The 24,181-nt window shown below is 54.1% G+C and overlaps 3 protein-coding genes across 3 annotated transcripts in view; 1 reads left to right on the top strand and 2 right to left on the bottom strand.

The window, feature by feature from the left end:
- The first annotated feature begins 686 nt into the window (after positions 1-686).
- CNTNAP1 (contactin associated protein 1) lies at positions 687-24,073 on the top strand. Its single transcript, XM_010385981.2, has 25 exons — positions 687-872; positions 4,093-4,984; positions 5,908-6,009; positions 6,123-6,316; positions 7,066-7,213; positions 7,296-7,499; positions 8,048-8,232; positions 8,987-9,130; positions 9,803-10,064; positions 10,541-10,690; positions 10,955-11,126; positions 11,601-11,707; positions 12,173-12,292; positions 12,816-13,019; positions 13,218-13,374; positions 13,465-13,592; positions 13,884-14,069; positions 14,584-14,805; positions 15,063-15,302; positions 17,053-17,406; positions 17,556-17,683; positions 19,102-19,195; positions 19,384-19,629; positions 19,734-19,781; positions 22,716-24,073. Exons 2-25 carry the CDS (start codon positions 4,918-4,920, stop codon positions 22,994-22,996), a joined length of 4,143 nt encoding a protein of 1,380 aa, XP_010384283.1. The 5' UTR covers positions 687-872; positions 4,093-4,917; the 3' UTR covers positions 22,997-24,073.
- CCR10 (C-C motif chemokine receptor 10) lies at positions 983-3,943 on the bottom strand. The gene is made up of 2 exons (XM_010385992.2): positions 3,900-3,943; positions 983-2,703 (listed from the first exon to the last, which is right to left on the bottom strand). Exons 1-2 carry the CDS (start codon positions 3,921-3,923, stop codon positions 1,639-1,641), a joined length of 1,089 nt encoding a protein of 362 aa, XP_010384294.1. The 5' UTR covers positions 3,924-3,943; the 3' UTR covers positions 983-1,638.
- The window catches only part of EZH1 (enhancer of zeste 1 polycomb repressive complex 2 subunit), a 51,231-nt gene continuing 45,947 nt past the window's right edge, over positions 18,898-24,181 (bottom strand). Inside the window, exon 21 of the mRNA XM_030922931.1 lies at positions 18,898-19,282. Within this exon, the coding sequence (XP_030778791.1) occupies positions 19,255-19,282 (28 nt within the window). The 3' untranslated portion in view covers positions 18,898-19,254. The remainder of the gene's footprint in view (positions 19,283-24,181) is intronic.

The following is a 24,181-nucleotide window of genomic DNA, read 5'->3' as shown; positions in this document are numbered from 1 at the left end:
GTTGAGGCAGGCACTCTGGGAAGGCGCAGACCTAGGCCAGAAATAAAATCGAATATAGAGCTCACAGCTCACCGAACTCAGCTGCGGAGAGTGGCTTGAGATTCTAAGGAATTCTGTGGTCTCGGAATAGAGTGGAGGCCTCTTAGGGCGAATATCCTGCGGTTTTGTGTAGGAAGGGGTTAACCCAGGCGTTAGGCGGCCGGGGCGGGGCCGCGGCCTTCGCGGGCGCGCGCGCGTGTTGCTGACTCAGCGGCGATTCCCGAGATCTCTGATGGGGGGTTCCAGGACGGTCCCCAGTGGCTGGCGTGGGGGACCCTTTGAGGATCGGCGCCGTCTCCGGGCCTTCCCTGGATCCTGGTCCCTAGAGGCCGTGGGGGACCTCTTTTCGCAGCTGCTGCGGGAGGCTCTGAGAAGGACTGCTAGCCCGGGCTGGGCTGGGATGGGCGGGGCGGGGCGGGGCAGGGCGGGACGGGCGGGGCCATCAGGCCAGCGCCTCCCTTGAGACCTCCTCGCCACGCCCCGCCCTGCTGGACCCTAGACTCCAGGCTGGAGTGGTGGGGACAGCTTTGCTGACCGATATTAAACCGCGAGAACTGTCGCACGTGAACACCATCCTGCCCGTTGTGATTGTGTAAAACAAAGACCAGGAATCAATGTGAGCGTGTCTAGAGGCCATCTCGGCCGTGGCCTCTCTCCAGATGAGAGTGGCCTGTACTGAGAGATTTCCTAGGAATAGAGATACCACAACCATCTTCCCAGTCTGGATCCCAGGCCCTTGCCTGCAGAGAAGTTTTTTCCCAAATCCAACCTCTCTCTTTCCGGCCAGCTCAGTGCATTTCCTCTGACCCAGTCCCCAGAGAAGATGGAGAATAGTAAGTATCCCTCACCCCTACCACACCCATGATAACTACTCTGGAAATTTGCAGATTGCAATCCCTCCTAGGTTTTCCTTCAAGGTAAAAAACTTCAACTCAACTTTTAAAATTAATTTTTTTCATTTTCCTTCCATCATAGGCACTAGGAAGGGATTGTAAAGTGGTAATAAAATCCAAACGCCCACCCCAAACGGGAATGTCTTGCCCCTCTCCCCTCTCCCCCAATACCACGCAAAGGCCCACAGCGTCTACGACAGTCTGAACATTCCAATAGCGGGAACTCCGTATTTGCTAAGGCAGCCATTACTGGAGAGCGCTCTGGTTGTTAGAAAGCTCTGCTTTACAGTATTGCAAGAGGAACTCGCGCCCCTCCTTGCCTGGCAGCTTTCCCACCTCACCTCTGTTGGCTGAGGCCGGGTGACGGTGGAGGGGGTGTCAGTGGCTAGAGCTTTAGCAGACTCAGCAGCCCCCCACCCCCACCGAGGCCCTCAGCGTCTTCCACTCAGAGAGCCAAGCGCTGGGGTTGGGGGGCGGGCGGGGGCGGGATGTTAACCCACCGGCTCTGCCCTGCCACAAATCACTTCCAAGTCGGTGACTCAAAAATAGTAACAGTTGTTGGGTTGCATCTAATTTCCATGTTATTGATTTAATGTGGCAAGGCACAGAGGTAGTCCCTTTAGGTCCCTGTCTCTTTCTCAGTGTCCCCCCACCTACTCCCCTTTCCCACGACCCTCAGCCTGCCCCCTCCTCTAGATTCGCAGCTCTAGTTGTCCCAGGAGAGACTGTGGGTCTCCGTGGGAGCTGAGCAGGAAGAAAGGCGGGGCCGGCGGGGGCAGCCGCGGCGGCGATGAGGCCCTGAGGGGCAGCCCCCACCCCGTAGCAGCCTCCGCAGGTCCTGGCGGAAGCGCAGACCCAGGAAGGCGTAGAGCACGGGATTGAGGCCGCAGCGGGCGAGGGCCAAGCCGCTGGTCACCAGCAGTGCGACATCCTTGCGTTTGCTGGCAGGGCAGCTCCGCTCGCGCGCAGCCAGTAGATCGGCCGTATCCAGCAGCAGGGCGAGGCTGTAGGGCAGCTGCAGCACCACGAAGGCCGCCACCAGAGCCACCACGACGCGCAGCGCACGCCGGCGCTCGGGCCCCCTGGCGGCCAGCAGCGTGCGGCCCAGGAGCGCGTAGCAGGCTACCATGACGCCCAGCGGCAGCGCGAAGCCCAGGGCCACCTGCGCCACGGCACTCGCCCCCTTCACCGTCTGCGTGAGACCCTCGGGGAAAATGAGGCGACAGCGTCGTTGGCCTTCCCGCTGCCCGTCCCGGCTGAAGAGGAGCGCCGGCAGCGCCAGGAGCAGCGACAGCAGCCACACAATGACGGAGACCAAGTGTGCGCGGCCGGGAGTGGAGGGCCGCGGCCCTGCTGGGAGCGCTCGCGCTATGGCCACGTAGCGGTCGGCGCTGATACAGGCCAGGAAGAGGAAGCCGGCGTGGAAGGAGGCCGAGTAGAGGCCAGAGATGGTGCGGCAGGTGGCACTTCCCAGACTCCAGCCCTGAAGAGCCCCTGCTGCCGCGAAGGGCAGAGTCAGGGCCAGCAAGAGGTCGGCCAGGGCCAGCTGGAGCAGGTGGGCGGAGGTGGGCGAGCGCGCTGCGCGTCGGGCTGCCAGGTGGGTGGCCAGGACCAGGCCATTGCCGGCCAGACCCAGCGCAGCCACGGTCAGGGAGACACTGGGTTGGAAGGCCCGGCTGAAGGCCTGGACATCGGCCTTGTAGCAAAGCTCTGGCAGCGGCTCAGCCGAGTATGCCTCCTCTTCATCCCCAGAGTAGTGGCCCCAGGAGACCTGGGAGGGTCAAATGAGAGGCGGGATCTTATGAGACACATCTGACCACACCACTCCCCTGCCCACACATGCCTTCCAAGCTGAGAGCTCCTGTGTGGTGAGATGTAACAGTACATGGAGAGACATACGCTCTTCTCCAGACTCTTCCTAGCACACCTTCAGCAGGCCTTGGCTTCTCTTGCACTCCTCCTGTCTCTGCTTCCAGCTTCCTGAGTGACCATGAGCAAGCCGTTTGCTCTTTCTAGACCTCAGTTACCTAACATGTAATGTTGAGATTATAAATCCTGACCAGCCCACCTCTCAAGGTTTGCTGTGAAGATGGCAATACGGAAGATAATGGATGGGGAGAACCTGTGTTCTCCAAAGACCATAATACAGAGTTTGTATTATTGTTATTATGTATTATTATTATTTTTGGAGACAGAGCCTTGCTCTGTCGCCCAGGCTGGAGTGCAGTGGCACAATCTCAGTTCACTGCAATCTCTGCCTCCCGGGTTCAAGCGATTCTCCTGCCTCAGCCTCCCGAGTAGGTGGGACTACAGACGCCCCACTACAGACGCCCACCACCACGCCCAGCTAATTTTTGTATTTTTAGTAGAGATGGGGTTTCACCATGTTGGCCAGGCTGGTCTCGAACTCCTGGCCTCAGGTGATCCGCCCACCTCAGCCTCCCAAACTGCTGGGATTACAGAGGTGAGCTACCGGACCCAGCCCAGAGTTGTATTATTAATAAATCCTAGAGCTTCAGGTCCCTTTGCAGCGCCCTCTTCTGGAATAATGCCCATATGCAGGCTTTTCCTCAGACCTGAGCCCTGCACTCCAACCTCGGTCTGGGCTGGGTTTCTGTTTGTCTTCTTTCCCTTCCCTACCCACCTTCCCTCTACCTCCAATACCAGCACACTGAACCACTCATGCCAAGGGGGTCTCCGGGGTTGGGACTCAGGTTTTCAGGGCCCAGGTGGGACCCTGGACCTCTAGGTTCAACCCCCCTTTCCCCTCAGCCCTAGTCCCCATCCCACAACCCCAGCCTCACACCACCAGCCCATTTATCTGGAGGATCCCTAGTCTGAGATAGTGCCAAGAATCCCGAATAAGCCATAGGATGGCAGAGGCCTATTGCCAGGTGGAGAATCCCATTCCTTCCCTGTTTCCTCCCTCTCTGTAACCCTTCTCCCCCTCCCTGCCCCCACTCCCACCTGCTCTGTGGCCTCCGTTCCCATCTCTGGCTACACAGGTTTCTGAGGTATAGCCACATGGGGTAGAAGTTAAACTACCAGAGGGACAGGAAGGAAGAGGCGGGGAGAGGGGCCGAGAGGGAGGTGGGGAGTAGGGTCTATGGGGTCACTTTCCCATTCCACCTCCTCCAAAAGACTTTACTCTCTTGTGCAGGATCTGGATTTTATGAAAAAGAAAGAAAGAAGAAAGGAAGGAAGGAAGGAAGAAAAGGAAGGAAAGAAAAAGAAAGAACGAACGAAAGAAAAAATAATTTACTGTCTTTACTCTGTCAGTGAAGAAAGAATGGGCTTTGGAATATAATCATTTGCTGTGTGATATTGACTCAGTTTCTTGACCTCTCTGAGCCTGAGGTTTTTCATCTGCAAAGCGGAGTAAGGCAAAAATCCTAAATTCACAGTGCCCAGCACCACTCCTAGAGCTTAATTTGCCTTCAGAAATGTTTACTTACCCTTCATTCCATTTCCAGGCACCCCGCCCCCGCCCCCACCTCCCTTTTCTTGAAATTTTCAGGATCCTTCTGGCCCTAGGTTCCCTATCCTCACCCCTGTGGCCCTAGTCCCGGGCAGCCTCGGGTTACTTGGGGTTTTCCCGGTGGCTAGAGGCTCTCTACCCCCGCCCTTTCGCAGCAGGGCTGAGGCACGCGCTTGCGCGGGGTCCGGGAAACCGGCGCGTGCCAGGAGACAGAGGCTGGGGAAGGGGGGAGGTGAGAGGAGAGAGGGTGGAAAGGAGAAGATAGAGCGGAGGACCAGGAACGACAGCGAGCGAGCGAGCGAGCGAGAGAGAGAGAGAGAGAAGAGAGAAGAGAGAGGAGAGAGAGAGAGCGCTTGGGGGCTAAAGGAAAGAGGGAGGGAGGGGTCGGTAAGGAGGAGACAGCCGTCTGCTGCAAACCCCAGGAGGACAGCTTGGAGCCCAAGCCAGAACTCGAGCCATAGCCGGAGCCGTTCACAGGGAGGCGGCTGCCGGGACCGTCAGCCCTGCATGATGCGTCTCCGGCTCTTCTGCATCCTGCTCGCCGCGGTCTCAGAAGCCGAGGGCTGGGGCTACTGTGAGTGCTGCGCTTGGAGGCAGGTGGGGTTGGGCCCAGGAGTCCAGAGCCTGCAGGGCGGCCCCGCACCGCATTGCGGCTGGGTGGTCGCGGGTCCTTCCCGGCCGGCGCGCGCCCGCTGGCTCTCATCTTTTCCTGCCTCTCCCCCGCGCTCCGCATTGCAGCTCTGAGGCTGCCGCGCGCGCCCGGGGGCTGGGGCTGGGCTCCGGGGCGAGGATGAAGTCAGCCGGGCAGGGATTTGGGGATGGGATCCAAGCAGGAGCTGGTGCCTGGGTTTGAGGCTAGGGCTGAGGGATAAGTGTATACTGGTGACCGAGACTAGGATTAAGGTTTTTTCAGGGCTTGAGGCTGGACTTTGGAGCTGGCCAAGGAGTGGGGTTTGTGGCTAGGGCTGGGGTTTGTGGCTGGGGCTGGGTTTTGTGGGTGGGATCCAAGCAGGAGCTGGTGCCCCTGACTGGTGCTAAGGCTGGACATGGAGCTGGTGATGGTGCTAGGACTGGCTGAGGTTGGGTACAAGGCCTGTATTTGGGGATGGTGCAGGTTTTGGGGGCCGAGTGGGATTGAGGCTAGGGTTGGAGCTGGATTGGTGTCTTGGGCTGACTTAGGTTCTGGAAGATGCTGAGGTTTAGGATTGAGTTTGGGGAAGTACTAAACCAGGGCAGGTATTGGGCTAGCTAGGGAGGGTCTGGCCTTGGGCCTATAGGTGTAGCCTAGGGGTTTCCCTAGAAGGAGAAGGCAGCCTCCTCTGAGCATGCAGCTGTTGCTGCAGCCAGGATTGAATAGATGGCTTTAAGGTAGGGCTGGGCGTGCCTCTGGGGGTGGTGGCTGGGGGCAGAGAAGGGGAAGCTTCGGTGGCTAAGTGGGCCGGCCTTTGGAAGGGCCTGGGAGGTGCCAGCGCTAACATGTCGGTTTCCCTACCCTAGACGGCTGCGACGAGGAGCTGGTGGGTCCCCTCTATGCACGCTCCCTGGGCGCCTCCTCCTACTACAGTCTCCTTACGGCGCCGCGATTCGCCAGGCTGCACGGTGAGCTCCGCGGAACATCAGCTGTGAACTGGCAGCGCACCGCGGCAGGGTGGGGGTCTCCAGAGGACTTCGGGGAGAAGGATAGCCGGTTAAAGCTCCTGTCTGTTCTATAGGCATAAGCGGGTGGTCACCACGGATTGGGGATCCGAATCCCTGGCTCCAGATAGACTTAATGAAGAAGCACCGGATCCGGGCCGTGGCCACACAGGGCTCCTTTAATTCTTGGGACTGGGTCACACGTTACATGCTGCTCTACGGCGACCGAGTGGACAGCTGGACACCGTTCTACCAGCGAGGGCACAACTCGGTACTCTGGGCGCCAAGGCGGTAACAGTTGGGGAGCTGCCTCTGCTCCAGGCTCTGGAGGAGCACCAGCCTCTGGGAAAATGGAGGGGGCGGTGGTGAGGGCATGGGCGAGGACCACTCCAGGGACTCTGTCCAGAGGGGCTGTCAACTTAGGACGTGCGTGAAACACTCGGTTCACAAGGTTTAACACACTTTAGGGTAAAACCTGGGAGAGCTTCCTAAGGAGGTGACATTTGATTTCAGGTCTGAGGAAATAATAGGATGGTGGGAGAGGACACTTTATGGAAACTGACCAGGCAAAGCTGCCTAGCAGGGGAGACCAAAGAGTGTTTACTTTCCAGAAGTCGAGATTGGCTGGGTGTGAAAGTTGTGGGCTGGAAGACTATGGAGAAAGAAACAGAGGGGGTCCGGGTGCAGTGGCCTGTAATCCCGGCATTTTGGGAGGCCAAGGCAGGTGGATCACTAGGTCAGGAGTTCAAGACCAGCCTGGCCAACATGGTGAAACCCCGTCTCTACGGAAAAAAAAAAAAAAAAAATTTAGCCGGGCGTAGTGGTGGGCGCCTGTAATCCTAGCTACTCGGGAGGCTGAGGCAGAGAACTGTTTGAACCCGGGAGGCAGAGGTTGCAGTGAGCCGAGATCGCACCACTGCACTCCAGCCTGGGCGACAGAGGGAGACTCTGTCTCAAAAAATAATATAAAAAAAGAAGCAGAGGGTGGAACGTGGTTACTACTCTCCCCCACCTCCGCAGACCTTCTTTGGTAACGTGAACGAGTCTGCCGTGGTGCGCCATGACCTGCACTACCACTTCACCGCGCGCTACATCCGCATCGTGCCCCTGGCCTGGAACCCACGCGGCAAGATCGGCTTGAGGCTCGGCCTCTACGGCTGCCCATACAGTAAGCATGCAGAGAGCGCGGAGGGGGCCCGGGAGACAGACAGCCTCCCCAGTCCCCGGCCCACCTACGGTCCTTTGCGCAGAGTCCGACATACTCTATTTCGACGGCGACGATGCCATCTCATACCGCTTCCCACGAGGGGTCAGCCGAAGCCTGTGGGACGTGTTCGCCTTCAGCTTCAAGACCGAGGAGAAGGACGGGCTTCTGCTGCACGCCGAGGGCGCCCAGGGTGACTACGTGACGATCGAACTGGAGGGGGCACACCTGCTGCTGCACATGAGCCTGGGTGAGCTCGGCGGCCGGGTGCGATGAGGGGTCAACCCCTGAAGCTCTCTCACAGTCCTCCTCGCGGCACCTCCTCCGCACTCACGCCCGGTCTTCCACTTCTCTAAGGCCTGGACCAAACTAGCCTTTCTTGTAGTATTTGGTGCTAGCAAAACACTGGAGTCGGAGTGAGAACTGGATTCCAGTCTCAGCTCTACCACTACCCAGAGATGTGACCTCGGATGGCGCACTTCCGAGCCTCAGTTCCCTCCTTGTAAACACACACACACACATACACACACACACACACACACACACACACTGTATCTCATTAGCTTTTCATAACACCCGCGCGATGAAATAGATGCAGCTCATGTGTTCCCACTTTTACAGACAGGAAGCCAGGCTAAATGGCTTACCTTGTCACACACACGCCAATGGCTGTTGATGTATTAGCCCACTCTCCCTGGTTGCCCTGGGCTTTGTTACACGCTGCTGCTCTGCCTAGGAGTTTGGACTCCATGGAGTTCTCCTGGCTTGAGGTCTCACTCTGTCCTGCCCCACCCTCAGGCAGCAGTCCCATCCAGCCAAGACCAGGTCACACCACCGTGAGCGCTGGCGGAGTCCTCAATGACCAGCACTGGCACTACGTGCGGGTGGACCGATTTGGCCGCGACGTAAATTTCACCCTGGACGGCTATGTGCAGCGCTTTATTCTCAATGGAGACTTCGAGAGGCTGAACCTGGACACTGAGGTGAGAGACTAGGGAGGTGCTATTTCGTGGTAGGGGCAGGATGCTGGATGAGTGAGTGCAGGTCGGTCTCTCTCTCTCTCAGAGGTAAGACCTCGCATTCAGGCTGTGGGTGGTGGCTCATGCCTGTAATCCCAGCATTTTGGGAAGCTGAGGTGGGAGGATTGCTTGAGGCCAGGTGTTCAAGACCCACCAGGGCAACACAGTGACATCCTACCTCTATTTTAAAAAAAGATTTTTTTTTAAAGACCTCGTATTCCAATTCCTGAATATCCTAGCAGCCCTTGGCAAACTTGCCTCTCACCAGAAAAAGACCTGGTTTTTTGTTTGTTTGTTTGTCTGTTTGTTTTGTGGGTGTTGTTGCTGTTAGCATGCAGACTTCCAGGCACCATTTCAGAACTAATGAGATGGGGTTTGGAAATCCAGATTTTGGGGACTAGACAAGGTAGGAAAATTGTCCCTTGGATCCTCCCACAACTTTGTGGAGTTGTTAAAGACCCTGACCCCATCTGCAGATAAGAATCCCAGGCAGGCTAATTGACTTGCCTAAGGGCGTGCAGCCGATTTGTGTTGGAGTCAGAGCTTGAACTCGAGCCTTGAAAGGCCTTGCAAGCTTTAGTACCGACGCTGGGGAAATGTGTGCTTCAAGTCTTTTACAAAGCCCCACCTGGCGTTTGGGAAAGCGTAGGCGGGGATGCGCGAGAAAGGCAGGCGCGCTCCTGTGCCTAAGAGGCCTCATGCCTCACCCCTCCCGCAGATGTTCATCGGCGGTCTGGTGGGCGCCGCGCGGAAGAACCTAGCCTATCGGCATAACTTCCGCGGCTGCATAGAAAACGTAATCTTCAATCGCGTCAACATCGCAGACCTGGCTGTGCGGCGCCATTCCCGGATCACCTTCGAGGCCAGTGGGCAGGGGGGTCTGGGAGGACAGGATACCAAAGCCTCGTGGAAAGCAAAGAGGTGGAGCGGGAAGAGATACTGAACATCAGAAAAAAGCCGAGGATCCCTCAGTCCCCAGCCAAATACTCAAGTTGGGAGGAGAGCGGGTCTCACTTGTGGTGCACGAGCCACGCAGGCCGCTAGTTAAGAAGCCGTGGTCGGGTCCAATCACCTTCTTAGTTCACAGATGAGGAGCGTAAGGCGCAGAGACAGGGAGTGGCTTGACCAGGGGTCGTGCAGCTGCACAGTGACTGAGTAGGGATTGAATCGATGGTTTCTTTGATATGCCCCCCTCACCCCTCTCCGACTCTGGAGCTCTGTCGGGAAGCTGGCAGGAGCCTGGTCTGTGGCTCGAAATTGCCTCTCGATACTGGAAGGAGCGAAGCGGTCGCGTCGCTGACGGTGGAGATCAGCGAGAGCAAGCGAGCAGAGTTCCGAGGGCCGACTGGGTTGGGGCCGCCTCCACAGATGGACGAGCTTGGAGGGGAAGGGGTCATGTCCTGGTTGGAGATCTCACCCCCGCCAACACCGAAGGAGGGCGGTGACCAGGGTCTTAGACCAGTGTGAAAACCGAATTCCCAGCTGAGGCAGAGGCGGCTCACGGGTGTTGATGCGTCTTCACTTTTGCCCCTAGGGTAAGGTGGCGTTTCGTTGCCTGGACCCGGTACCGCACCCTATCAACTTCGGAGGCCCTCACAACTTCGTTCAAGTGCCCGGTTTCCCACGCCGCGGCCGTCTGGCAGTCTCATTTCGCTTCCGCACCTGGGACCTCACCGGGCTTCTCCTTTTCTCTCGTCTGGGGGACGGGCTGGGCCACGTGGAACTGACACTCAGCGAAGGGCAGGTCAACGTGTCCATCGCGCAGAGCGGCCGAAAGAAGCTTCAGTTCGCTGCTGGTGAGGGCATTTCGGGGGAGGCACAAGCAGAGAAAAGAAGGGTAGAGGAACCCGAGAAAGTTGTAGGCCTAGACTGAGGCCTTTACATTCTGGTGAGGGGAGAGGGAGTGAAGGGGGCAGGGCAGGAGGCCCCAGGATACTGGGAAAAGGTGGGAGTGGCTGGAGGCCGTGAGGGGGCGGATCTGAGGGACTAAGGATTCTTGGAGAAGGGGGAAGCCTGGGAGTCCTGGTATTCTCCAGTTCCAGAGGGCCCCTGGAGATTGCTATTCATTTATAACTGTGCAGACTCTGTGGCAGTTGCTGGGTCATGGATAATGAAGAGACATTCAGAGAGATCTCCACTGGGTGTGAGAAGTGTAATCACAGGGGCACATAGGCTGCTCCTGGGACACAGTGGGGCTGCTTCCCCACTCAGGACATTCTTCTAGCCTAGTTGCTGCTTGCCTCCACCCACACTATCATCCATTCTTGTCCAGGCTACCGACTGAACGACGGCTTTTGGCATGAGGTGAATTTCGTGGCACAGGAAAACCATGCAGTCATCAGCATTGATGATGTGGAGGGGGCAGAGGTCAGGGTGTCGTACCCACTGCTGATCCGGACAGGGACCTCATATTTCTTTGGGGGTAAGTGAGGGCCAACCTGACCAGACCTCTGTTTCTGGGTGGGAAGGCTCCATCTAAGTCCATCCAGATGGGGCCATATGGAGAATTTTGGAGGGAGCAAGCCCTCTTTCCCCTCTGGGGCCTTGGGGAGTGGAAGGTCATTGCCATCTACACTTTGGGTCTAGTCCCCTTTCTTCCTTTATGTCTGGCACCCCCTTGGCATCTCCCTGGGGGAGGGTCTTTGGGGTCTCCCCTGGAGAGGGTCTCATGGGGTGGTTGCTCCAGGTTGTCCCAAGCCAGCCAGTCGATGGGACTGCCACTCCAACCAGACGGCATTCCATGGCTGCATGGAGCTGCTCAAGGTGGATGGTCAGCTGGTCAACCTGACTCTGGTGGAGTTCCGGCGGCTTGGATTCTATGCTGAGGTCCTTTTTGATACATGTGGCATCACTGATAGGTACCCAGAAGCCCCTAACAAGAGGTGACCCCTCCAAAGCCCTCTTCCCTGGTCTCCCAGTAGGAATGGCCTTTCTCAATAATCTCCCTTTTCCTTGTCTCTGCTCCTTAGTCCCCTGCTTGGGGATGATTCTTCTTTGATCTTTTACCTCCGATTTCCTCCCTTAAGGTGATACACGCTCAGAATGGAAATGACACATCTGTTTTTGGTCCTAGAGGGGTTTTTTGTGCGGGGTGGGATAATGGGGGTAGAATAAGGCATGTTTTGCTGTTTTCAGGAAGGGGGAACAGTAGTACTTGAGCCCTGAGGACTGCCTAGTGCCCCTGCATCTGGGCTTACACCCGGCTGGCTAGACGGGGTGTGTCTCACTGGGTTCTGGGGCTCCAAGAAGCTGGGAGTGAAGCTTGCAAGGATCAGACCCCACTCTCCAGCTCCCAGTAAGGCTCTTTCCCTTGGTCCTGACCCCTTCCCTAGGTGCAGCCCTAACATGTGTGAGCATGATGGACGCTGCTACCAGTCTTGGGATGACTTCATCTGCTACTGCGAACTCACTGGCTACAAGGGAGAGACCTGCCACACACGTAAGCCAGATGCAGTGTGGGGGAGAGTCAGGGACAGGGGAGGTCAGAAGAAGGTTGCTGGGGATCATGAGGCTGCTAGAGATGGTGAGGATGGCCCTTCCAGCCCTCTCTTTGTTTTTGGTTTTTTTGAGACAGAGTCTCGCTCTGTTGCCCAGGATGGAGTGCAGTGGTGCCATCTGGGCTCACTGAAACCTCTGCCTCCCAGGTTCAAGCGATTCTCCTACCTCAGCCTCCCAAGTAGCTGAGACTACAGGACTACAGGTGCACACCACCACGCCTAGCTAATTTTTGTATTTTTAGTAGAGATGGGGTTTCCCCATGTTAGCCAGGCTGGTCTCAAATTCCTGACATTAGGTGATCCATCACCTCGGCCTCCCAAAGTGCTGGGATTACAGACCTGAGCCACCGCACCCAGCCAGCCCTCTAACTGTCTAACTGCCTTTGTCTCACCTTACTATCTGCCAGCTTTGTATAAGGAATCCTGTGAGGCTTATCGGCTCAGTGGGAAAACTTCTGGAAACTTCACTATTGATCCTGATGGCAGTGGCCCCCTGAAGCCATTTGTAGTGTACTGTGATATCCGAGGTAAATGTCTCTGATGGGTGGTGGGTGACGAGGGAACCGGGAAGGATAGAGTGGTGTTGGTGGTGGGGGCAGTTAGACTAAACAGGTGGGGTAAAGGAGGACAGAGGGTAAGGGGATACTAAGGAATTTGTAACTTAGCCTTAAAAGTAAATCCCAGGCCAGGTGCGGTGGCTCACCCTGTAATCCCAGCACTTTGGGAAGCTGCTCGGGAGGCTGAGGCAGGAGAATCACTTGAACCTGGGAGGTGGAGGTTGCAGTGAGCTGAGATAGCACCATTGGACTTCATCCTGGGAAACAGAGTGAGACTCCGTCTCAAAAAAAAAAAAAGTAAATCCCAGCTTCCTTACCCATTCTAGCTATCTCATTTCCAGCCTACAATGCAGAGTGCCCAGGGCAGAGGTGGAATGGAGCTGCTGGCCACGTTCAGTGGCTCTGAGTTGCAGCAGCGGTGGTGGAGGTGGGCAGGGAGATGGGTAGAGAATGCCCAACTCCAGCCAAAGCTCTGTCCCCTCTTGTCTCCCAGAGAACCGAGCGTGGACAGTTGTGCGGCATGACAGGCTGTGGACAACTCGAGTGACAGGTTCCAGCATGGAGCGGCCATTCCTGGGGGCTATCCAGTACTGGAATGCATCCTGGGAGGAAGTCAGTGCCCTTGCCAATGCTTCCCAGCATTGTGAACAGTGGATTGAATTCTCCTGCTACAATTCCCGGCTGCTCAACACTGCAGGTTAGGGCTGGGGTCAGGGAGGGAGGTGGCGGAACTGGAGGAGACACCAATGGGGGCCTGGGAGAAGGAAGCCAGAGAGCTAGCTGGGGCTTTGGGTTGGAAGATTCAAGGAGGGGTCTGGGCTGGTTGGAAGGGTGAGAGGAGCCCAGAGGCTAACGGAGGGACAGGGCCTGAAAGCTGCCTGCACCTCTTCCCCAGGAGGCTACCCCTACAGCTTTTGGATTGGTCGAAATGAGGAGCAGCACTTCTACTGGGGAGGCTCCCAGCCTGGGATCCAGCGCTGTGCCTGTGGTCTGGACCGGAGCTGTGTGGACCCTGCCTTGTACTGCAACTGTGATGCCGACCAGCCCCAGTGGTGAGGGGGCAAAGAGACAGGGTTTTTAGGACTCCGGCGGGTGGGGGAGCTGAGTGGCTGGGACTGAGCCATGGCAACCTGCCTCCACAGGAGAACTGACAAGGGACTGCTGACCTTTGTTGACCATCTGCCTGTCACTCAGGTGGTGATAGGGGATACGAACCGCTCCACTTCCGAGGCCCAGTTCTTCCTGAGGCCTTTGCGCTGTTATGGTGATCGTGAGTAGCAATCGCCTTTTGTGTGCCCTCCCAGAGCTGACTCTCCAGTTTCCAAAAGCTAGGCTGCATGAGTCACTAGGGGTCTCTAGCTGGGGTGCCCGACCCCCAGCTCCTGCTGTGATCTCATTGCCACTCTGCACCTGGCTGCCCTTTCATTCCACTCCTTAGTCTCTCCTCCATCACCTCAAACTCTCCCCCTTTACCCGACCTTCCCTGCCCCCAACCCCAAATTCTCTTCCTCTTCCACCCTCCAATCTCCCTGACAAGACCTTCCTCCATCTGCTTTTGTAGGAAATTCCTGGAACACCATTTCCTTCCACACCGGGGCTGCACTACGCTTCCCCCCAATCCGTGCCAACCACAGCCTGGATGTCTCCTTCTACTTCAGGACCTCTGCTCCCTCGGGAGTCTTCCTAGAGAATATGGGGGGCCCTTACTGCCAGTGGCGCCGACCTTATGTGCGGGTGGAACTCAACAGTGAGCAGGCAGACTGTGGGAGGGCCTCGGGGTAGATGAAAGTGCTGTCTGGGGAGACATGGGCAGGTGCAGGCTGGTGTTGGAGCCAAGGGCAGATGCCCTTTTGACAGGCAGCGTGGGAAGGGTTGAGATACCCTGGGTTCTAGCCCTCACTCGGTCTTGATGGCTGCTCAGGTGACCCTAGGCACTCACTTGGCCTCTCTTGGCCTTAAGTCCCTTCCTTGTGCGTAAGGAAGCTGGACCTTCGAGTCCCTCTCACCACTGATTAGCCATGCTTCTAGCCTGGGAGGTGAGGCTGGGAAGCTGGCTTCAGGGATCTGTGATGTGGGGAGAGACGAAGGGGGTATGAGGTTTTAAGCAGTTGGTAAGTTTCATTATAAGCTACAGACAAATTGGAGGGATATTCAAGAAGCTCCAGAGAGGTGAGGTAAAGAGGTTGTATTGGACAAGGAATCCATGAAGGGTCTTGTAGGTCTGAGTCCTTTTCTCCCCCACCCTGCATGACACTGTCCAGCATCCCGGGATGTGGTCTTCGCCTTTGATGTGGGGAATGGGGATGAGAATCTCACAGTACACTCAGATGACTTTGAGTTCAACGATGATGAGTGGCACCTGGTCCGGGCTGAAATCAACGTGAAGCAGGCCCGGCTCCGAGTGGATCACCGGCCCTGGGTTCTGCGGCCTATGCCGCTGCAGACCTACATCTGGATGGAGTATGACCAGCCCCTCTATGTGGGTGAGCAGCAACCCAGAGGAAAGTCTGAAGCCTCCTTTACCTTCCCACCCTCCAAGGCCGCTCGCCTTGTTTCCAGGAGCCTCTGTCTTAGGTGCCAGTCCTCTCTGCTTCAGAGCAAGCCAGGGTCTCACTTGTCCCTCCAGGCCTTTGTATCCTATTCTATTCTTCCAGCCCCCTTGGCTCCCTTTCCAACTACAATACTTACTCCTGTCTCTGGCTCTGCCTCCATTTCTTGACCCGTTGCCTACCCTTTCTAGGATCTGCAGAGCTTAAGAGACGCCCCTTTGTGGGTTGCTTGAGGGCCATGCGTCTGAACGGAGTGACTCTGAATCTGGAGGGCCGTGCCAATGCCTCTGAGGGAACCTCACCCAACTGCACAGGCCACTGTGCCCACCCCCGGCTCCCCTGTTTCCATGGAGGCCGCTGCGTGGAGCGCTATAGCTACTACACATGTGACTGTGACCTCACCGCTTTTGATGGGCCATACTGCAACCACGGTCAGTGCTGCTGGTTATGGGGCAACAGGAAGCCATAGGGTGTAATGGGATGTAGGGAGGGCAGGGAAGGAAATAGCATGTAAAGCCCACATCATGGAAAATTAGAGTTGTCCCTGGATTCCTGAGCTCTGAGTTTGGGGAGTCAGGCAGTTGAAGATGATGGGTGACTCCAAAGGCATGGACAAGGAAGGGATAGTACAGATAGCTGGTGCAAAAAGAGATCAAAATCACCAAGCACACTTCGGGAGCCCAAGGTGGGAGGACTGCTTGAGGCTAGGAGTTCGAGACCAGCCTGGGCAACGTGGCAAGACCCTGTCTCTACAAAAAAAAAATTCTTTTTTTTTTTTTCTGAGATGGAATCTCACTCTGTCACCCAGGCTGGAGTGCAGTGGCGTGATCCTGGCTCACTGCAACCTCCACCTGGTTCAAGCGATTCCTTTGCCTTAGCCTCCTGAGTAGCTGGGACTACAGGTGTGCACCACTATGCATGGCTAATTTTTGTATTTTTAGTAGAGACGGGCTTTTACCACATTGGCCAGGCTGGTCTCGAACTCTTGACCTTGTGATCCACCTGCCTCAGCCTCCCAAAGTGCTGGGACTACAGGTGTGAGCCACCGCACCCAGCCAAAAAAAAAATTTCTTAATTAGCTGAGCATGGTGGTACACACTTAGGCCTAGCTACTCGGGAGGCTGAAGTGGGAGGATCACTTGCACCTAGGTCAAGGCTGCAGTGAGCTATGATCGTGCCACTGCACTCCAGCCTGGCGGATGCAGCAAGGACTGTGTCTACAAAAAAAAAAAAAAGAAAGGCAAATTGCTTCCCCACCTTCCCACCATCACCATGGTAACACAGGCGAACGCCCTTGTAAATGTATTTGATAATTGCTGCATTCCTAAAACACGTCAATGACCTGGTTCTTGGTTAAGGTGAGCCTTGACATTCCCCACAGCAAGATTCTACACACATAGCAAGACTGCATCCTCCCTAAGGCTGGCCTATAGGGAGGATGTATGGGCAGATGGGTTACTGGTGGGAGGAGTGTGGGGGACTAGGGAGATACAAGATTTAAGGACCAACAGATTTCTGGTGCTGTTTTGGAAGTGTGAGTAGTGGCACATATACTACATGGGGTCAGGATATCCCCATTCTAATCTTGGCTGTCCCCTTACTGTGTGTCTTTTTTTTTTTTTTTTTTTTTGAGACAGAGTCTCACTCTGTCACCCAGGCTGGCATGCAGTGGCACGATCTTGGCTCACTGCAACCTCTGCCCCCTGGGTTCAAGCAATTCTCTGCCTTGGCCTTCCTATAGTAGCAGGGATTACAGGCATGCACTACCACACCTAGCTAAGTTTTGTATTTTTAGTAGAGATGGGGTTTTGCCATGTTGGCCAGGCTGTTCTCGAACTCCTGACCTCAGATAATCCGCCTGCCTCGGCCTCCCAAAGTGCTGGGATTACAGGCGTGAGCCACTGTGCCCGGTCTTACTGTGTATCTTTAAGCAAGTCACTCCTCATCTCTGAGCCTGTTTCCCCAGTTGTAAAATGCAGGGGTTGGATCAGATGATCTCAAGTTTCCCATGGCTGTAAGAGTCTGTCCTGTGACAGAGGGGCTCAAAGGAACCTAAAAGTAAATGGAGGGTTGTGAGGGTGGCAGAAACTGAAGTCTCAGGATGTGTGTATGAATGACATAAAACCTCTGAATTGAGGAGTGAGCAGTGTGGGGCCCTGACCTCCCTGCTTCTACCTGCAGATATTGGTGGTTTCTTTGAGCCGGGCACCTGGATGCGCTACAACCTACAGTCAGCGCTACGCTCTGCAGCCAGGGAGTTCTCCCACATGCTGAGCCGGCCGGTGCCAGGCTATGAGCCTGGCTACATCCCGGGCTATGATACTCCAGGCTATGTGCCTGGCTACCATGGCCCCGGGTACCGCCTGCCTGACTACCCCCGGCCTGGTCGGCCTGTGCCCGGTTACCGTGGGCCTGTCTACAATGTTACGGGAGAGGAAGTCTCCTTCAGTTTCAGCACCAGCTCTGCCCCCGCTGTCCTGCTGTACGTCAGTTCCTTTGTTCGTGACTACATGGCTGTGCTCATCAAGGATGATGGTAAGCTCTCCGGGGCTCTCTTACCCCACGCCAGCTTCACCCAGGTGCCCCTAATTCTCCTATTGATTCACAAATACAAGGACTATGTGCTGTTAGAAGATAGGGGTCATGGGAGCTGAGACCCTGAATTTCTTCTCTGCACCCCACAGGGACCCTTCAGCTACGCTATCAGCTGGGCACCAGCCCCTACGTGTACCAGCTAACCACCCGCCCGGTGACCGATGGCCAGCCCCACAGTGTCAACATCACCCGTGTTTACCGGAACCTCTTCATCCAGGTATGCATAGAGGGAGGTGAGCCAGTTCAGATCATAACCTCATGATCTCGGTTGTGGCATCCAGGAAAACATCAAATACTTAACATTTGTAGATCACATTTGAATGTATAGAGGATTTTCATGTGTGTCACCTCATGTAACCCTCACAATAGCTCCAAGAGGACGACAGGCATTTTTTTTTTTTTTTTTTTGAGATGGAGTTTTGCTCTTGTTGTCCAGGCTGGAGTGCAATGGTGTGATCTCGGCTCACTGCAACCTCTGCCTCCCACGTTCAAGCGATTCTCCTGCCCCAGCCTCCTGAGCAGCTGAGATTACAGGCATGCACCACCACGCCCAGCTAATTTTGTATTTTTAGTAGAGACAGTGTTTCTCCATATTGGTCAGGCTGGTCTCAAACACCCAACCTTAGATGATCCACCTGCCTCGGCCTCCCAAAGTGCCGAGATTATAGGCACGAGCCACCGTGCCCAGCCAGACAGTAGGCATTCTTATTTAAGTGTTTTACAAATCAGTAAATAGCCTCAGAAAGTAAAGTGGTTTCAGCTACTCAGGAGGCTGAGGCAGGAAAATTGCTTGAACCTGGGAGGCGGAGGGTGCAGTGAGCTGAGATCGTGCCACTGCACCCCAGGCCTAGGCGACAGAGCGAGACTCCATCTCAAAAAAAAAAAAAAAGGGCCGGGCGCGGTGGCTCAAGCCTGTAATCCCAGCACTTTGGGAGGCCGAGACGGGCGGATCACGAGGTCAGGAGATCGAGACCATCCTGGCTAACACAGTGAAACCCAGTCTCTACTAAAAAAATACAAAAAACTAGCCGGGCGAGGTGGCGGGCGCCTGTAGTCCCAGCTACTTGGGAGGCTGAGGCAGGAGAATGGCGTGAACCCGGGAGGCGGAGCTTGCAGTGAGCTGAGATCTGGCCACTGCACTTCAGCCCGGGCGACAGAGCGAGACTCTGTCTCAAAAAAAAAAAAAAAAAGAAAGTAAAGTGGTTTACCAAAAGTCAAACCGCTGGTAAGCTGCAAAGATGGGGCTCAAAACCAGGTTTTTAAAAAATATATAGGCCAGGTGCAGTGGCTCACACCTGTAATCCCAACACTTTGGGAGGCTGAAGTGGGAGGATTGCTTGAGGCCAGGAGTTTGAGACCAACCTGAGCAATGTAGCAAGACATCATCTTCACAAAAATATTTAATACATAAAATAAAAAAATATATATATATCAAATCCTACATCTAGGCCCAGGAGTTGCCCACTTCAGATTGAGCTAGGACTCACCCAGCTGGCACCACCAGTTTGGACAGAATGAGAGATCTCCAGTATCTGCCCCCAAGTATATTCCCAGGGTCCACACAGCTCCAGTCCAGCCCACAGGCATCTGCTTGTAGTCCCCGCTCCCTCATCACCCTCCCACTCCCCACCTCAGGTGGACTACTTCCCACTGACAGAGCAGAAGTTCTCGCTGTTGGTGGACAGCCAGTTGGACTCACCCAAGGCCTTGTATCTAGGGCGTGTGATGGGTAAGCTGCAGGTGCGGACGCGTTTTAGGCAAGGAGCTGTGGGATATGTTCCTGGATCCTCAAGGAAACTGAAGGCCCTGGGAATGGCTGTGAGGGCGGTGGGAAAGATGAGTGGGAAACCTGTGGACAGTAAGAGTGGCAGGGCCTTTGGGTCCAAGTCCCTCTTTCTGGGCCTGCCTCTCCCTCAGAGACAGGAGTCATTGACCCGGAGATCCAGCGCTACAACACCCCAGGTTTTTCGGGCTGCCTGTCTGGTGTTCGATTCAACAATGTGGCTCCCCTCAAGACCCACTTCCGAACCCCTCGACCCATGACTGCTGAGCTAGCTGAAGCCCTTCGAGTTCAGGGAGAACTGTCCGAATCTAATTGCGGAGCTATGCCACGTCTTGTTTCAGAGGTGCCACCTGAGCTTGATCCCTGGTATCTGCCCCCAGGTACATTCCCAGGACACAGAGGATGGAAGGGAGGGATGCCAGGAAAGGGAAATGATTCTTAACATGGAGGAGGCATCTCCTAACTGGTGCTTTCTCCTCTCCAGACTTCCCGTACTACCATGATGAAGGATGGGTTGCCATACTTTTAGGCTGTGAGTAGCACTGATCACTAAGCTGACCTCCCAAGACTGCCCTCTGACTGTCAGCATCCTTTCCCTGCCCCGATCCCAAGGCTGCAGGATGACAAAGGCACTAGATGCATGATGGCACAAAGGATGATAAGACAGGCTATTCTGAAGGTGCCATATAACTGGGCAGAGATTTTTAAATGTTTGAGGATGCTACAGATTTTTAAATAAAATATTAAAATGGGGCTATAGCTAAGGGATGGGAAAATGGGGATACAGTAACACCTAGAGAGATGAGAAATTGGGGTTACTACCAGGGATGTGGAAAGAGAATATTAGAAACAGAAGGTGGCGGGGGTAAGCCAGGAATTCAAACCTGCCAGACACTTGAGATGAGCTTAGTGTGGTCGAACAGCTAGCTGAGTGTCATACATTATGCTTTTGGCCAAAAGTAAGTGTGTGTGTGTGTGTGTGTGTGTGTGTGTATACAGATGAAATCCCAAAGTATGTGTGTGTGTGTGTATACAGGTGAGATCCCAAAGTATGTGTGTATGTGTGTATACCGGTGAGATCCCAAAGTATGTGTGTGTGTGTGTATACAGGTGAGATCCCAAAGTATGTGTGTGTTATGTATGTGTGTGTGTGTATACAGGTGAGATCCCAAAGTATGTGTGTGTGTGTGTATACAGGTGAGATCCCAAAGTATGTGTGTGTGTGTGTGTATACAGATGAAATCCCAAAGTATGTGTGTATGTGTGTATACAGGTGAGATCCCAAAGTATGTGTGTGTGTGTGTATACAGGTGAGATCCCAAAGTATGTGTGTGTGTGTGTATACAGGTGAGATCCCAAAGTATGTGTGTGTGTGTGTATACAGGTGAGATCCCAAAGTATGTGTGTGTGTGTGTATACAGGTGAGATCCCAAAGTATGTGTGTAGTGTGTGTATACAGGTGAGATCCCAAAGTATGTGTGTGTGTGTGTATACAGGTGAGATCCCAAAGTATGTGTGTGTGTGTGTATACAGGTGAGATCCCAAAGTATGTGTGTGTGTGTGTATACAGGTGAGATCCCAAAGTATGTGTGTGTGTGTGTATACAGGTGAGATCCCAAAGTATGTGTGTGTGTGTGTATACAGGTGAGATCCCAAAGTGTGTGTGTGTGTGTGTATACAGGTGAGATCCCAAAGTATGTGTGTGTGTGTGTATACAGGTGAGATCCCAAAGTGTGTGTGTGTGTGTATACAGGTGAGATCCCAAAGTATGTGTGTGTGTGTGTATACAGGTGAGATCCCAAAGTATGTGTGTGTGTGTGTATACAGGTGAGATCCCAAAGTATGTGTGTGTGTGTGTATACAGGTGAGATCCCAAAGTATGTGTGTGTGTGTGTATACAGGTGAGATCCCAAAGTATGTGTGTGTGTGTGTATACAGGTGAGATCCCAAAGTATGTGTGTGTGTGTGTATACAGGTGAGATCCCAAAGTATGTGTGTGTGTGTGTATACAGGTGAGATCCCAAAGTATGTGTGTGTGTGTGTATACAGGTGAGATCCCAAAGTATGTGTGTGTGTGTGTATACAGGTGAGATCCCAAAGTATGTGTGTGTGTGTGTATACAGGTGAGATCCCAAAGTATGTGTGTGTGTGTGTATACAGGTGAGATCCCAAAGTATGTGTGTGTGTGTGTATACAGGTGAGATCCCAAAGTATGTGTGTGTGTGTGTATACAGGTGAGATCCCAAAGTATGTGTGTGTGTGTGTATACAGGTGAGATCCCAAAGTATGTGTGTGTGTGTGTGTATACAGGTGAGATCCCAAAGTATGTGTGTGTGTGTGTGTATACAGGTGAGATCCCAAAGTATGTGTGTGTGTGTGTGTATACAGGTGAGATCCCAAAGTATGTGTGTGTGTGTGTGTATACAGGTGAGATCCCAAAGTATGTGTGTGTGTGTGTGTATACAGGTGAGATCCCAAAGTATGTGTGTGTGTGTGTATACAGGTGAGATCCCAAAGTATGTGTGTGTGTGTGTATACAGGTGAGATCCCAAAGTATGTGTGTGTGTGTGTGTGTATACAGGTGAGATCCCAAAGTATGTGTGTGTGTGTGTGTATACAGGTGAGATCCCAAAGTATGTGTGTGTGTGTGTATACAGGTGAGATCCCAAAGTATGTGTGTGTGTGTGTATACAGGTGAGATCCCAAAGTATGTGTGTGTGTGTGTATACAGGTGAGATCCCAAAGTATGTGTGTGTGTGTGTATACAGATGAGATCCCAAAGTATGTGTGTGTGTGTGTATACAGGTGAGATCCCGAAGTATGTGTGTGTGTGTGTATACAGGTGAGATCCCGAAGTATGTGTGTGTGTGTGTATACAGGTGAGATCCCAAAGTATGTGTGTGTGTGTGTGTGTATACAGGTGAGATCCCAAAGTGTGTGTGTGTGTGTATACAGGTGAGATCCCAAAGTGTGTGTGTGTGTGTGTATACAGGTGAGATCCCAAAGTATGTGTGTGTGTGTGTATACAGGTGAGATCCCAAAGTATGTGTGTGTGTGTGTATACAGGTGAGATCCCAAAGTATGTGTGTGTGTGTGTATACAGGTGAGATCCCAAAGTATGTGTGTGTGTGTGTATACAGGTGAGATCCCAAAGTATGTGTGTGTGTGTGTATACAGGTGAGATCCCAAAGTATGTGTGTGTGTGTGTGTATACAGGTGAGATCCCAAAGTATGTGTGTGTGTGTGTATACAGGTGAGATCCCAAAGTATGTGTGTGTGTGTGTATACAGGTGAGATCCCAAAGATCTGCCCTGAATTGTCCCTTTTCTTCCTTTCAGTTTTGGTGGCCTTTCTGCTGCTAGGGCCGGTGGGAATATTGGTGCATGCGTGCATGCGCGTGTGTGTGCGTCTGTGTGTATATAGGTGAAATCCCAAAGATCTGAATTGTCCCTTTTCTTCCTTTCAGTTTTGGTGGCCTTTCTGCTGCTGGGGCTGGTGGGGATGTTGGTGCTCTTCTATCTGCAAAATCATCGCTACAAGGGCTCCTACCATACCAACGAGCCCAAAGCTGCCCACGAGTACCATCCTGGCAGCAAACCTCCGCTACCCACTTCAGGCCCTGCCCAGGCGCCCACCCCTACACCAGCTCCCACCCAAGCTCCAGCCTCAGCCCCAGCCCCAGCCCCAGCCCCTGGCCCTCGGGATCAGAACCTACCCCAGATCCTGGAGGAGTCCAGGTCTGAATGAGTCAGAAGGGCTTCTGGGACCAATTCCAACTCCTCTGAAATTCCCCGAGTCCTGCCTCTCCCCCACCCTATCAGGGACATTTGGCTCCTCTTAGCTGGCTCTGCTCATCCAGAGGATACCCCCATGCCCCCGCCAAGTTTGGTGGGCAGAGCTATAGATGGGACCCAAGGGAGTGGCTGAGCCTCACTGCCTAAACCAATGCCCTGCTCATCCCTGTTTCCCCAGGCTCCTGGCTGTTTGCCCCAAAGGAGAAGTCTCGTGGGGTTGACATAGGTCCTTCCTGCCATCTCTGTCCCAGCTGCTGTCAGGGATTAACAACAGTGTAGGGGAGATTAACTGCCTCCCTTCCAATAGACACTATCAGCAGGGACAGATGTGTGGGAGTGCAGGGCTGCAGAGGGTATGGGGGGAGGAGGCTGCTAAACCCTATCCCCCAGCCTCCCCCCTGCCCTGAAGAAGATCTTCCATCTGCTTCCACTCAGCTGGGGGCTCGAGAGGGCTTGATGGCTGTCCCCTGCCTCCCTCCTTTTGTTTTTTACACAGAGACCAAGAGGCCTCAGTTTAGCACCTTAGTACCTCCGCTGCTTCACTTGCTTTAGCCAAAGCCATAAAAAACCTGCAACGTAGAGAAAATAATGCAGATACCCTGATTAGCCAGCCCTCTACTCCTCCACCCTTTTCCAGGATATGCAATGGCCTTGGTGCCTGTCCAAAGGCTTTGCCCCCTCCAGTGCATGAGGAGCCCTCTTTCCTTCGCTCAGAGATGCTGCTTCATTTACCCAGGAGGTCATATTCTTTATATGTATTTTTTGTTGCAAAGTCTCTCTCTAGAGAAACTATATATATTATTCGAATTTTTAAAGTATTTGTTTATATATAAAAGAAAAGCTCAATTGGCCATGCTGTCCTGTGCTGTGCTGTGCCCACAGTCTGTAGTTTGCCTCTCCTGTGTTGGAAGTCTCATGAGTCCTGCTGGTCAGTCACCAGCCTGGTCCGGCCTCCACTCTGAAGCAGGGTTAAGCCTGCTGTGCTCTCAGACACGGAGCCGCTCCAATAAAGCAGAGTGGCAGAGCCCCAGTCTGTGTGTGGTAGCTGGCGTCGTGGTTAGGGGATAAGTGGGATGATTTTAAGGGAACTAACCTGAGGGCTCAGGAATTTCTAGAAGGAGCTCTCGGAATCCTTGCA

The sequence above is a fragment of the Rhinopithecus roxellana genome, chromosome 19 (genome assembly GCF_007565055.1).
Source record: "Rhinopithecus roxellana isolate Shanxi Qingling chromosome 19, ASM756505v1, whole genome shotgun sequence".
NCBI classification, from domain to species: Eukaryota; Metazoa; Chordata; class Mammalia; order Primates; family Cercopithecidae; genus Rhinopithecus; species Rhinopithecus roxellana.
This window is presented reverse-complemented; position numbering and strand designations above follow the sequence as displayed.